General features: G+C 34.2%; 3 protein-coding genes across 3 annotated transcripts; 2 read left to right on the top strand and 1 right to left on the bottom strand.

Moving 5' to 3' along the window:
• Positions 1 to 528: 528 nt before the first annotated feature.
• Positions 529 to 3,823, top strand: LOC139101960 (histone deacetylase HDAC1-like). Its single transcript, XM_070655542.1, has 9 exons — positions 529 to 729; positions 1,322 to 1,434; positions 1,543 to 1,660; positions 1,743 to 2,116; positions 2,206 to 2,353; positions 2,434 to 2,719; positions 2,823 to 3,048; positions 3,160 to 3,262; positions 3,338 to 3,823. Exons 1-9 carry the CDS (start codon positions 684 to 686, stop codon positions 3,406 to 3,408), a joined length of 1,485 nt encoding a protein of 494 aa, XP_070511643.1. The 5' UTR covers positions 529 to 683; the 3' UTR covers positions 3,409 to 3,823.
• Positions 3,824 to 3,831: 8 nt separating this feature from the next.
• On the bottom strand, positions 3,832 to 5,559 carry Mrf1 (mitochondrial translation release factor 1). The gene is made up of 2 exons (XM_070655879.1): positions 4,911 to 5,559; positions 3,832 to 4,846 (listed from the first exon to the last, which is right to left on the bottom strand). Exons 1-2 carry the CDS (start codon positions 5,269 to 5,271, stop codon positions 3,942 to 3,944), a joined length of 1,266 nt encoding a protein of 421 aa, XP_070511980.1. The 5' UTR covers positions 5,272 to 5,559; the 3' UTR covers positions 3,832 to 3,941.
• Positions 5,560 to 5,634: 75 nt separating this feature from the next.
• Positions 5,635 to 13,584, top strand: LOC139101387 (acyl-coenzyme A oxidase 1). The gene is made up of 11 exons (XM_070654534.1): positions 5,635 to 5,967; positions 7,699 to 7,858; positions 7,972 to 8,140; positions 8,619 to 8,742; positions 8,832 to 8,951; positions 9,013 to 9,128; positions 9,225 to 9,394; positions 9,779 to 9,941; positions 10,052 to 10,395; positions 10,514 to 10,769; positions 10,855 to 13,584. Exons 1-11 carry the CDS (start codon positions 5,790 to 5,792, stop codon positions 11,113 to 11,115), a joined length of 2,061 nt encoding a protein of 686 aa, XP_070510635.1. The 5' UTR covers positions 5,635 to 5,789; the 3' UTR covers positions 11,116 to 13,584.
• The last annotated feature ends 1,720 nt before the right edge of the window (positions 13,585 to 15,304 follow it).

Here is a 15,304-nt window from a genome sequence, read left to right as displayed (position 1 = left end):
GAACGCTATTCACCACTACCTCGCACGTCCTCGGCGGCCGAGGGAGGGAACGAAACGGAGAAAGTCACGTACGCTAGCCGCCGTCGTCGCAGCAAACGCCATATCCGCTTACACATCTCGTGCGCCGCATCTTTTTTTCTTTATTCTACACAGGTGACGGCGTGATAAAAATATTAACGTGCATTGTAATGTAATGTAACGATAACGTCGATCTATCGCGAATATGGACCTAATGTGATTACGTCGCGATATCCGTTGAATTAAATCACTCAATTATAATTTTCGTATTTATCTTTAAAAAATTAATTAATTAAATTAATGCCTAAACATAAAACGCGTGCGTAACGTGCGCTCTGTGATTACTAGAGATTTCTAGTCGATATTGAAGTCATTTGCGATTTGAATGTAGCGCGACTTACTCCCGCACTGTCATGTGGCTGGTTTTAGTTCTAACTCAGGTCAGGTGGCGTCGCTAAAAACTGACTGGCATCTTTCAAAGAGGGGGAGTTTTCCCTGGTTTCGACCATTAGGGTGCAAGCACTGTGAAGCACTGCAAGCGAATCGAAGCGAATTCAAACACATGTACTCCAATACAGTTATCAGTCTAAGTTGCTATCCATGGTCTTCGTGTAATTCTATATCAAGTGTTTCGTCCGATTTTAACCTGGGCAGGACTCGTGGAGATGGCCATGCAGCCGTTTAAGAAACGCGTCTGTTACTACTATGACAGTGAGTATCAAGAAAGTCGGAGTGAAACTACAGAAGCACACCTTGAAAGCTCATCGTATTGTGCCTGTACTGCTTACGTCCATGCACCACCTCTGTTTAATCTTACTCGACATTTCGGCTGTTATCCGCCCATTTTTTCACTCGATCGATGATAAATACGAAGCATAGCACCAAATGTGATTGTTTCAGTGCAATAAATTGATATTTACGTGATCTTTACGTTCGATAATACGATTTTCATATCGTTAAGCCGACAGATTCTCAGCTGAGCCATCGCGCGACCGTAGCGTCAGTCTCAATTACACAATTACCTTATATACAAGGCTGCTGTTACCGTATACTCAAGCTAAACTTTGATGTAGTTATTTTTTTCGGTTTGTCTTACATTTTTGAAAGATGTTTTTAGTGTAAATCGATAATTCGTTTAATATAGTGAAATTTAATATGGTTTTTTATAGAAAAGTTGTGAGAGATTTTCAAATGTATTTCGGTATACTGTAGTTCCATTGGAGCAAATCATTGATTAATAATGCCATATTTGAGGTTTTTTATATGCTTGATACATTTAGATGTATGTTCTGTCACTTTCCAGGTGACATAGGAAATTATTATTATGGCCAAGGTCACCCTATGAAGCCACATCGTATAAGGATGACTCACAATCTACTCCTAAATTATGGTCTTTACAGAAAGATGGAGATATATGTAAGAACTGTTTTAAAATTATTTTTTATTTAACTTTAAGTTTCTAATGAAACACATTTAATTTTAAATATGATTTTTATAATGTATTTATATCTTGTTACTCTCTAGCGACCTCATAAAGCTACAGCAGAAGAAATGACAAAGTTCCATAGTGATGATTATATTAGATTTCTGAGATCAATACGACCAGATAATATGGCAGAATATAACAAGCAAATGCAACGTTGTAAGATATTATTACTAAATATAATTACTATGTCTGATTTATATTGTTAAAAAGTTTTTTAATTTTTTTTTATGTATTACAGTTAATGTAGGAGAAGACTGTCCTGTTTTTGATGGTTTGTATGAGTTTTGTCAGTTATCAGCCGGTGGATCTGTAGCTGCTGCTGTAAAGCTCAATAAGCAAGCCTCAGAAATTTGCATCAATTGGGGTGGTGGTTTGCATCATGCAAAAAAAAGTGAAGCTTCAGGTTTTTGCTATGTAAATGATATTGTGCTTGGGATTTTAGAATTGCTAAAATATCATCAAAGAGTTTTGTACATTGACATCGACGTTCATCATGGTGATGGCGTGGAAGAAGCCTTTTATACAACGGATAGAGTCATGACGGTCTCGTTTCATAAGTATGGCGAGTATTTCCCTGGAACAGGAGATCTTCGTGATATAGGAGCAGGAAAAGTAAAAACAATTTGAAAATAATATTTATAATTTATATAAAGTATTAAAGCACTATAAAACATATTGCCTCCTTTTATTATTATTAACAGGGCAAATATTATGCAGTTAATATACCTTTAAGAGATGGTATGGATGATGAAAGCTACGAATCAATATTTGTTCCTATTATTTCTAAAGTCATGGAGACATTTCAACCTTCTGCTGTTGTTTTACAATGTGGTGCAGATTCACTAACAGGTAACATTTTTTTCGAAGCTACTATTATTACGATGAAATTGCACAACTTTGATACCAATACAAGAAATTAATCAATGCAGGGGATCGATTGGGATGTTTTAATTTAACTGTGAGGGGTCATGGCAAGTGCGTGGAATTCGTGAAAAGATATAATTTACCCTTTCTGATGGTGGGAGGCGGCGGTTACACCATTAGAAATGTATCTAGATGCTGGACATATGAAACATCGGTGGCTCTCGGATGTGAAATTGCTAATGAACTTCCATATAATGATTATTTTGAATATTTTGGCCCTGACTTTAAATTGCATATTAGCCCTTCAAATATGACAAATCAAAACACTTCCGAATATCTCGATAAAATTAAGTAAGTTTTAATTTCTATTTCTCTATGCAGTTTTTATTTTTACGTTATTTCTTTTATGCATTATAAATAAATTAATTTATAATCTTTTTTTTTATAATTATAGAACAAGACTGTTTGAAAATTTGAGAATGCTTCCTCATGCACCAGGCGTACAAGTTCAAGCAATACCAGAAGATGGTGCTATTGTTGAAGATGCAGAAATTGAGGAAAAGAATCTTGATGAAAGATTACCCCAACGCGATTTAGATAAAAAAATACAACGAGAAAATGAATACAGCGATAGTGAAGATGAAGGTGAAGGTGGACGCAGAGATAATCGATTGTACAAAGTAATCACTTTTATATTAAATTGTTTGATATTTAGTCTGATAATACTTTTTTTTTAAACTGTATTACAGACAATATATATTATGAATCTTAAAATTTCTTTTATGTTAAAGGGATCTACGAAGCGATTACGTCTGGAAAAAGGTCAAGAAATGGATATGCGCATTATGAACATTAATATAAAAAAAGACGACGATATAAAACCAGATCTGAAAGGTATTAACTTAATTTTTAATTTTCAAAATTAATGTTAATAAATGTAATTATAAATATATATTTCTGTTTCACTAGAAAATGAAAAGGATGACAAACCAAATTTCATGAATGAAGAAATAAAGAAAGACGGTGGAATTAATCTCTGATAAGTAGTCGTTTCAAAATTCGCATATCTGCACAAGTACAAAAGTCCCTATTTTAAAATTACGTACAGATAAGTTAAGATTATTTTAATGAATACAATTTTTGATCGGATTGCTATTGTGCTGCATACTGAAGTCTCTTCAGATAGCAATATTGCGTGTGCAATCTGCTTAAAGCTGGCTAAAAAGAACGTATATGAAATCCAAAAAAAAAAAAAAACATGCATAAAATAATTATGACATTTTTCATGATTTTTATAAGTTAAGAAAACGTGTGGATCTAGAAAAATTATGAACGTATGGATTTTGTATATTGTATTTGTACTTTTGTATTTAATGTGATAAAGTAAAATTGCTTTAAAATATGTAATTAATATAAGAATTATTAAAATAAATAATTAATGCCAATCTGCACATGTTTATTAATTTCTCTTTATGTTTATTTAAATTATATTTTGTACAGTGACTTGCCTATATAAAATAAACCTTATATACAATCTTTTATATAAAAATTATAGTTTTAGAAACAATTAGTATCACTTTAATTGTGTTTTTAATTTTTTAATTATTTCTAGCAGAGTTTTCTTCCGTATCTCATCATATAATTTATTCTCCAGTTTTTCTAGAGCTGCTCCACCCTGCATAAACTCTGTTAAGTTGTACAGAGTCCCATTCTGATCCAATCTGTGATCAGTCACGCGATCTTGGTTATAATTATAAGTTCTAATTTTTTCATTTCTGAATCCCATTCCCATTTGTTTCTGTCGTAACTCGCTCAAGAATGACGTTTGCTTGTTTAATTGCTGCTGATATAGCAGACTTTTGAGTTTGTCCATTGCTACCTTTTTATTCTTAACTTGTGATCTTTGTGTTTCACAAGAAGCACTCAGCTTGCTTGGCAAATGTGTTATCCTTACTGCAGAATCTGTAGTGTTCACATGTTGACCACCTGCACCAGACGATCTCTTTGTTTCTATTTTTAAATCTTTTTCATTAATTGTAATCTGTATTTCAGATGGTACTGGCAAAACTGCTACTGAAACTGTACTAGTATGTACTCTGCCTAGGCGTTCTGTAACTGGTACTCGCTGTACCCGATGTACACCACCCTCATATCGAAACTTATCTAATTGGGCACCAGATATTGCTATACTAGCATGTCTAATCCCCATGTTATCAGTAAATTCTATGTCAATCACTTCAGCATTCAAGCCTAAGTACTTAGAATAGCCTATATACATATTGTATAAATCTTTAACAAACAGCATTGCTTCCTGACCACCTACACCAGCTGTTAACTCAATAATAATGCTACTGTATGATTCTTTGTACAGGTTTGCCAGTATTTCATCCAATAATCTTTCGTCAAGCTCATTTAGCTGCTTTATATACAAAGCTTCTTCTTCAGCCACTAATTTTTCCATCTCTTTATCCTGCTGCCCTATAAAGGAAATTTATTAAATTACTGTGAACAGTGTCAATTGTAACAGTCATACTCCATTTACCTAATTCATGCAAATTCTGAATATTTTCAACAAGTTGAATCCTCTCCTTCAGCAAATCACAAGAACTATTTAAATTGATAAAATTGATGAAGTTATTGTCCCTCCAAGATTGGTTTTTGTATTCATTCGTGAGATAATCTAAAAACTTTTTCGTCTCGTTACCTACAATGTTCAATCTCACGTGTGTATTGCAAAATGTTCGCAAAGCAAACACAAAGTTTGTTAACGATCTAGCATGAAGTTCGTGACACTGTATTCGATTAACAAGCTTCAGATATCGCCAATAACTGTCGAATTTGCATCTTCGGATTAATAAAGACATTCTACGAATCTGTACCACTGTCAGTGATAAAAATAACATTTATTTCAATTATACCACGATGTCTGATTAGAAGTGAAAAAAGTAGCAGCCCATAGCGGACTTCGTATAAATTAATTTCCGTCTGACTCGTCTTCGAGCAACAATACTGAATATTTAGCAGTCGTTACGATAACTCGTTTTACTTGCTCCCAATAGCCGACGATAAACCAATCTCCAAATATATTAAAAAAAAAAATTAAAATAAAGCAAAACGAGGTAAGATACGGCAAACGAAATACAGACTTCTACAAGATCGACCATTGCGAAGAAGTAAACGTAGGCGATCTTTAGATGGCGATGTCGGTCGTTGAATTCGCGTCTGCGCGTCTGCAGCCCGTTCGATCAGACAATCGCATCAAAAGCGCCGATGTATCAGTCGCAGTTGGCGCGTTGCGTCCGTTATCAAGTTAAAGTAGACTGGTGCGACGTGAATCTTTGTGGCCGAGTCCGAATCGGGGTGCCGGTGTTGATCAGCGTTGATTCGCGTGTTATAGCCGCACGGATCCGGTGATCGATAGATGCGACCTGGACCGCGTGACGAGCTTGCTTTACCTCAAGTCAACTACCAGGAAACGATGGTATCTACTGTGAACGCGGATCTGCGGCGCGAGCGCGAGAGATGCAGCTTCGATCCCACGGAGTTGACGAGCCTCTGGGACAGCGGCGCGGAGAAGACGTCTCATCGGCGCGAATTAGGTTCGTAGTCGTCGTTCTGCTCTGATTAGCCCGACCGCATCTACATCATCGGCAAGAGAATCCCCGCTCTTCGTCCTTGCCCTCAAGGAGCCGCTTGCGAAATGTCAACGCCCAACCGCCGGCCTGTTAATCGCTTGCTTTATCAGCTCTTACTCATTCTTACGTGATAAAGAGCGCGCCGGATCTTGATGTCTACGCTCGCCAAACGTCTACATATTTTATAACATCTAGTATATCTGTATTGCGTTTATTCCTGCGCCGATTTTGTCACTTGTTGCACGAGCCACCGATATGTTTATTTATTTGTCACGCGAGGAACGATCGAGTCACATTTATGGCAATTTAATCGCGAATTGAATGTAACGTGTGTAACGGTCATGTTGCGAAGCAGGAAGGGAACTTTGTATTATACCGTTGCGCGAAGTAATTCCGTTAAAAGCCACTTCGTTTTATGGCGAGAAATGCGCCCGACTTTCTAGCGTTTCCTACAAGCACGGCTGAATTACTGGGGAAAAAGTGTGGAAGCCGCGAAAAAAGTTTATACTTTACCGAGCAGTCGTTCATTATTTCATCATACGAGAAAATTATTATTATTATTTTTTTTTTAATAATACTATTTGCGTCAAGGTTTGTTATTTTCATTACAAATAATATCCTAGCGATTTTTTTTTTAATTGAATAATTTACATTAACATATTTAAAGTTATTGGTCATGCATAAACATTTTTACAATGTTTTTACAATAATTATAATTGATAGAAATTGTGATTGTAACTGTCAATTCCTTTTTGAAGTGTTTTTTCTTAATTCCAAAAAGGATAATGCGAATTTTAAATTAATTGATAAGTATATCGGTTCTTGCGATTGTCACTTCTGATAGTATTTTGTCATATATTGTTACACATATGAAGAAAATTAGAATTTATATGTGACAATAAATTTCAATATGACTTGATATATTTCTTTAAAAAGATATTTATATACTAAAATATTTAATTTAAAATTCAAATTATGTCTAAAGAAATTAAGATATTAAGATTACACAAATTTGTTAAACCGTGATTTTCTTATCTCAGCTGATAAGAGGCATAAAAAAGCAGAGCATCATCTTGTACAAATATTACACGCGCTTAACACGCGTAATTGTTTTGAATTTCATATTTCATATACTTGGACTTTACAATTTATTATATTTATATCTTGCCATTACTAACACTAACGGAAATTATAAGAGATACTTGCAAATGACTTGCAGAACGTCTTACACATTCTTGTTGTACTTTTTCTTCCATTAAACATAAATCTATTAATAACATGTATAATTACGTGAGATAGGGAAACAAGATTTTGTTTTGTCCAGTTGTTGATTAACTAATTTACGATCGTATTTGTAGAATTATTTATATCAAGGATGTTATGACACAGTTCAAAATTCACGTGAAGTAGACTCGATAATAATCATGACGAGAGTTCGTCGAATTAGAAACTGGTTGTGCAACTTTTGATGAAACATCGACGTAAAACTACTTCGGAGCTTTGTATCATTTATCTAAACCGTTTCACCCTGAAATGCGGCTATATATATATACATTTTATCATTCAAATTTATTCAATCGTATTTAATTTCCGGCATGATATCTTAAAGCATACTAATTAAATTAGCTTAATGTTCTAGTATAAGAATTTGCTGAATTACTTTTTAAGTAGTAATTTGAATACTGTTATTTGCAGAAAACTTCTTTCTAAGCGATCCACTTCTACACGACAAGATCCCTGCAAAATACAAAAGTCACAAAGAAATTTACGAGGAAGCGATAATGAAAGGATGCAGAGTTTTACAGAAAGTGCAACAGCTACACGATTCAGGAAAAGGCGGCATGGATGTTTTCTCGTAAGATACACAAATAAAATGTTTGATGCAAAGTTTAATATTCCACGTGAAGGAAATTCTTTTATAAAGTCTGACGAAGCGTTATTTGATGAAGTATTCTTACTGTTTTGCAGACAAATTTTAGGAGGCATGCTAGGCTCAGCGATATTGAAGGACGGCAATCCATTGACTTTGCATTATGTGATGTTCATACCTGCTATAATGGGACAGGGCACTGTCGAGCAGCAGGGATACTGGATATCCAGGGCTTGGAGCTGTAATATCATTGGTACTTATGCCCAGGTATGTTTTTTATTAGCCGCGAACATGTTACTTTTTTAATATTATATAATGTCATATAATATTTTTAACTACGCGTCAGTTGACTTCCATCACTATCTCTATTTATCAGCCAAAGTACAACAGTTGTACACCGAAGGACAGATATTTCGTTTTCTGTGGCAACAGCGGCTAGCGTACGTAATTCTAAGCGGCAGAGGATGAGAGAACGGAGAGAAATCAGTCATCGGCAATCCGGCCGGCGCGGTATATACATGCGGTACATGTGAAACTCGACGCACACGACGCTAAAGTCACGTTCGCTAGCTGCCGTTGTCATATCTGCCTTTCAGCGTATTATGATTTGCTGTCAGCGATACTAGCGTTGCGTTTTAAGACTTCTCACAGAACTAAAAGAAATTTAAATTGTGCATTTTGTTTTATAAAAGAAGAAAAAATGTTTATTAATGAGAATATTTAGAATAAAAAAAAATGCTTTTAGACAGAGCTTGGCCATGGTACGTTCATTAGAGGTTTAGAGACTACAGCGACTTACGATCCTGACACTAAAGAATTTGTATTAAATAGTCCTACCTTAACAGCGTACAAGTGGTGGCCTGGTGGTTGTAAGTTTTATTTTTTTTTGTTTTTTATTACAAAATAATTATACATTTGGATTTTTTTCCAAGGTTCATAGAAAATGATATACTTTCAGTGGGCCATACGGCAAATTATGCAATTGTCGTTGCACAATTATATACAAAAGGAGAGTGCAGAGGCATCCATGCTTTTATTGTGCAACTCAGAGACGAAGATACGCATGAACCTTTACCAGGTGCGTAAAATCATAATTTCACGAATAAACTCGCCATTAAATGATTTAATTTTATTCTCAGGTATAAAAATCGGTGAAATTGGCACTAAGTTAGGAATGAATGCAACTAATAACGGTTTCCTTGGTTTTGAGAACGTTAGAATACCGCGCGAGCACATGCTGATGAAAAATTCTCAGGTAATGGGAACAGAGAGAGAACGAGGCATTTACGATTGACTATGTAACAATAAACCTAATGGAGAAGTTAAAGGAATTATTTATTCGAATTTTCAGGTACTAGAGGATGGAACTTATGTAAAAGCGCCTAGTGATAAACTCACCTACGGTACAATGATGTTCGTTCGAGTCGTATTAGTACGCGATATTTCTAATTATTTGTCGAAGGCGGTGACAATAGCTATTAGATACAGCGCAGTAAGACGACAGAGTCAGATAAAGCCCGAGTACGTAAACAAAAATAAATTAATATTTATAATTAATTAAAAAAATTTATCTAAAGATTTTATTACTTTCCTTAATTTATATTCGATTATATATTCAACGAGAAGTACACGTAAAGTATCAATATTTAAAATATTTAAATTTTGATAAAAATTTAACATTGAGTTAATTTGTAAATTGCTTTAAATGTGTCTAATATTCATGTTAATTTATTTCTTTTCTATCGTTCTATCTTGAACAAGTTCCTTTTCACAGCGAGTTAATTAACATTTAACATATCGCTATCTGTAGTAAAGTTGTTGGAATACATTTGTTTTTATTAAAAGTCTTACATGTTTTAAATTATCTTAATATAATTTTTAAATGTTGTTTTCTGTTTATTTTAGTGAACCAGAATCGCAGATTATGAATTATGTTACTCAACAATATAAATTGTTTCCCAATCTTGCTGCATGTTTTGCATTTCGAATGTGTGCCGAATGGATTTGGGAGATGTACAATAATGTGACCGCTGAATTAGATCAAGGAGAGCTAGAAAGACTACCAGAGGTATGTTAAAATATGTCATTTAAAAAAACAAAAATTGTATAAAAATATTTACTGTTTTAGATTTTTTGTACTAAAAAGAATGATTTTAAATTTAATTGATATATTTGCAGCTACATGCACTGGCTTGCTGTCTAAAGGCAGTTGCATCATCAGACGGAGCTACTGGCATTGAACAATTACGATTGGCATGCGGTGGCCATGGTTATATGGATGCGAGCAATTTGCCGGCAACTTATGGTTTAGTGACTGCTACTTGCACTTATGAAGGCGAAAACACAGTTTTACTTTTACAAACGGCTAGATATTTGGTGAAAGCTTGGAGGCAAGCTGTTGGCGGTGAACCATTACCGCCAACTGTTGGATATTTAGCTGTTCTTTCACGTGGAGTAAAACAGCGTCCTTGGAAAAATACTTTAACGTGTATTGTGCAAGCGCATCAAGCCGTTGCTGCAGGGTAAATATCTACATGAAAAACATCCGTAAAGGAACAATTACTGTCATGTATAAGAATATATTAATGACCGAAAAATGAAGCATCATACAATGTTGCAATTTATATAACGTTTTTATAGCAAAATTCGTCTGGCAACGGAAAATATGGATCGTAGAATACGTAGTGGTGTGGCACCAGAAGACGCGTGGAATCAAACTAGCATTGAATTAGCACATTGTGCAGAATCTCATTGTCGAGCTTTCTTAGTGATGAGATTCGTTGAAAATGTTAGAGGATTGACATCCGTGTCTAAACAGCTTCACGAAGTTTTAATGCAGCTTTGTGAATTGTACGCGATATATTGGGTACTACAACGGCTTGGAGACTTCCTTCGGGTCAGTGAATTTTTCGTGAACTTAAATTTATTGTAATTTCGATAAATACTAAGCCATTTCAATAATATGTACTTTGTAATTACAGTTTTCTTGTTTGAATAATGAAGATGTCCCGGCGCTCCAAACACGTTTCGAAGAGATGCTTGCTGCAATCCGTCCAAATGCTGTCGGTATCGTCGATGGATTCGATATTCGCGACGAAATTCTCGCATCCGCGCTTGGCGCGTATGACGGCAACGTGTATCAACGTCTCTTTGACGAGGCAATGAAAAGTCCTTTAAATCAGGAAAGCGTTAACCAATCCTTCCATAAATACCTCAAGCCTTTCCTTAAAAGTAATTTATAGTTATATTATGTTTATCAGAAAATAGTCAGCTAACAACTTTTATTATAATAGGTAAGACTATTTTTAAAATTCAATAAATTTGCATGGCAATGCCATTCGTTGTTACAAAAAATTATGAAAAAATTAATCCGTGTGATTTTCAAACAAAATATGCGACAGTGTCACTATAAATGCTGTAGTAAAGTTTTTTAAGGCACTTTTTTCTCATAGTAGTTATACTGAATTTGTAATATGAAAATATAACTTTAAGAAATTTTTAAGACTAACTCCTATAATATATATATTGAAGTAGATTAATTCTTTTTTGCGTGCTACTATACATTCAATAATATGCATTAATAAAATATATAGAAAATCTTTTTTAGTTTATAGACTGATAGGTGTGAATTAATCAATCGTTACAAGATTTCCTGTTCTTATTAGACATGTAGAATATTTAAATAAAATTATATCTTAATGCAGATTAATAATGAAATAATTTTTTTCTATATATTTTACAATTCATGTTATTGAATGTAAGAGACAGCATTAAAAAAATTATGCGTACTGCAAAAAGTTTACATATCAATTACTAACAACTATAGTGAGAAAACAGAAGCTTTAAATATAACTTGGTTCACTTTTTTAAAATATAATAATATAATTAACCTCGTACAATATTGATATTATATTGAAGATATACAGGTTTGATGTACCAATAATTTCAGGAATGAATTTAGAATGAAGCAAGTAGTTAAGAGTATATAATTATAAATTATTCAGGCTTTATTTTTCGAGTTACATATATATATACGCACATTTTAAACATTTTCTTTAAATTATTGTAACTCCAAATATAAAGCTCAAACAACTTATTTTCATTTATAATTTTTTTTAATTCTTAAATGTTGATGTACAGCTAAAAAAATTGTTTTGGATCGTTAACATTCCATGTTAAAGCGTTTGTCTTTTTAAAAAAGAGATTTTTATATAGCACAATTTAATAGAAATGTTTATGAAATTGATAGAAATTTTATCGGTATCTGTATTAACATTAATTATTTTATGCATTACGTATAAAGTATTTTCTACGTTCATAAAATTAAAAAAAAAAAAAAAAAAGATGAATATTTTTGATAATAATATTTTATAAAGTATAAATATTGTATATGTGAAATATGGAAGGCACATGCAAAGTATTGTTTTGCAAATGATAATATTAATAAAAGAAAAATGCAATTTTTATAGTTAGATGTTCTAGTATTTACAGATTAACCTTTGAGGATGTTACATCGCGGCTTGTAACTCAAAAATACGAATGCACACTACATTTTGCTATATAAATAAAATGCAATTAATCTTCCTTCGTTACTCCGACGTACAATTTTATGAATCCATCAACTCCACAATTGCATAAAATAAAAGAAATGTTCGTTATAATATCTCAAAGAAGTTTCAAACGCGTTTCCTTAGACGGTATAGTATTTATTTACAGAATAGGAGCGACGACATACATTATTGTTTGTTATTATACTAATGTAGTGCAATTATTAATTCCCGTTAATTAAGAATAACGTAATTACTTTGATGTCCGCAACAGCGATAACATGGATATATTCCATCTTTTGCATCCGGTAAGAAGCTGCTTGTGTTTAGCCGAACCCGTTATCGTTGCGATTATACATGTACGCGATAGGGGAATTGATTTTTTAGAAATTTCAGGAGGAAAATGTGGGGAGAATGATATAAAACACTTCAGTGAGAAAAAGAACCGAAACAAATGCGTTTTATCGCAGTTGCGCGAGCGAGTATAATATATCTATATATTTATATATAAGTACATATACATGTATATACGTATTTTGTGGGTTCGTGCATAGACGGAGATATATACACATATATGTAATCTAGATCAGTTGAGGGAACAATAAGGGAGAGGACGAAGAGAAGGAGGAGCAGGAAGCAGGAGGAGGACGAGGGAAAGAGGAACGGATGGGATGACAGTACTTACACTTAAAAAATAACATTGTTAATATTATCGTTATTATTAAATATTAATCCACTTTTAAAATTATTTCCATTCGTCCACCTGGCCTATGGGCTTTGCCTAGTATTAGACAGACTTTTCATTGCTATAAGTGTTCTTACGGAATTACGTCTTCTTATAAAATATGATTTCATTACAATTATTATTTTTTTTTTCCCTTTTTTTTTTTTCTTCGTCTCTCTTCGCACTTAATTTCTCTCAGACTCAGTTAATTGGCCGCGTGGTGAAGCGTAAACTAGCAGTAAAAGCTAAGGCAGGCGACACCACGAGGTCAATTAATTACTATCTAACGAACAATTTCATCTATATCGTGTACGATTATTTAATAAAGATTACGAGCCCCCCATTTCTAGGTCCTTCCTCGTTTACTTCACACTGGACAGAGGTTTATACGAAAGAGATTAAAATGATATAATGGAGAGGGGAGGAAAAAAAAAACAGGAGCGTTATACATACATAAAGCGTCTCGTAACATTATATTTTATGAAAGTTAGACATAGATATTGATTGAAGGCTCGTGTGAAGTATCGGAGGAGTCTAATCGATCCACATTATAAAAGATGTAAACTAAAACGAAAAATAACACAACGATGGAATATTGATTGAATAAGTTATGAAGGGGAGATACAGGAGTTAAATTCTTTGATCATGATCGGCATTATATCTAACTATCGTCACTAATTTTCTTATCTTTATTATCCTTATTGGTTGATTTTCTACGGTCTAGTTCCCACCGAGCGCGTCAATCTGATTTTAGTTTCGGAACGAAACAAATATAGCGACGGGCCACCCATCGGACTTGACTCAGGAGTGAATCGAAGTAAGAGCCATATTGAGGTAAAATAAGCGAGTTTCCACCGAATTGAATCTCTTTTACTCTGAATCGAAACCAAATTAAGTGCTCGGTGGCAACTAGATCTATGTGTACCACTCCAAACTTAGATACGCTAAAAAGAAAAAAAAAAAAAAAAGAAAAGAGAGATTCTACGTAAAAAGAACTCGTTGGATTTAGTAAAATTAAAGCGCTAATAAATCTCGAAACTTTGTTCGCGCGCAAGTGATTTTTAATCGGTTAATGTAAAAGTTAATTAAAATTTTGTCATGATATGCCGCAGAGAAATCGTCTTTTTGTCGCCGTGGCGCATGTTCTAATTGAGAAATTGAATTAATCAATTTGTCGTGGACGAGAGGGAGCTAGAATATTGAGAATACTCAATCATAAAATAAATAAGGCGTCAGTGGACTCTATACATTTTTTTTCCTCTTTTTTTTCATAGCGGTAATCGTGATCGGCACATCTGGACGTAATAATCGGTCCGACAAGTAAGAAACTTAACGGGCTAAGCTTGCGGGGACGACAGAGTTCGAGAGTGTCGCGAGATGGCAAACAACGTGATTGTAAGGCGGATTCGTGAGAGTTTCGTACCAAATGACTGTTTCTTACGTAATACATATGGCAGTATCGGCATGATTTACTTTTAATTACCCCAAACACGTCCGACTTTCCGCGACGGATCAAATTCTGTAAAAAGACGACGCTCATGTACCGTTAGATAAGAAGAAAGATAAAATAGATTTAAGACTCTGTGCAGGATCGGTAAAAAAAAAAAAAAGAATCGTGGAAATAAACGGGAGCAATAACGCAGCTAAGGAGACACCGTACAAAACCGCAGAGGAAAGAAAGAGTTAATAAATAGGTGGATTCCACGACGCGGATCGATCGCGTGACGAATGTTGTCGTGAGGGGAAAAAAAAGAAGAAGAAAAAAAAAAAAAAGAAACCTTCGATACGAACAAATATACGCATTTATATCGCTTTTTCGCGTGTTCCCTTTCGCTTTCTAATACAGCATTATGGCATCATTTCTGTCGTACTAAGGCGTGCGCGCTATCATACCGCTCGTGCGGCAAGAAGGAACCACGGTATATATTTCTCCTTTTGTCGTATCGCGAATAATTATGTCTGTCAAACGCAGCATCCATTTTTTTTTTTTTCTTTTTACTTTATGGCAACGTGACATCCCGTTAGGATCTCTAAGACGAGATAAACCTCAGGCGGATGCATAAAGAATTTTTATCAGAGTCGATTCAGGTAAAAAGTGGGATGTTTTATATTAGGTTTTATCTTGGGTGGAAGGAGGGTGTGACGTTCCAATGCCATGCA

This window comes from Cardiocondyla obscurior, linkage group LG01 (assembly GCF_019399895.1).
Source record: "Cardiocondyla obscurior isolate alpha-2009 linkage group LG01, Cobs3.1, whole genome shotgun sequence".
Lineage (NCBI taxonomy): Eukaryota > Metazoa > Arthropoda > Insecta > Hymenoptera > Formicidae > Cardiocondyla > Cardiocondyla obscurior.
The sequence above is the reverse complement of the archived record's forward strand: the minus strand, read 5'-3'. Positions and strand labels throughout refer to the sequence as shown.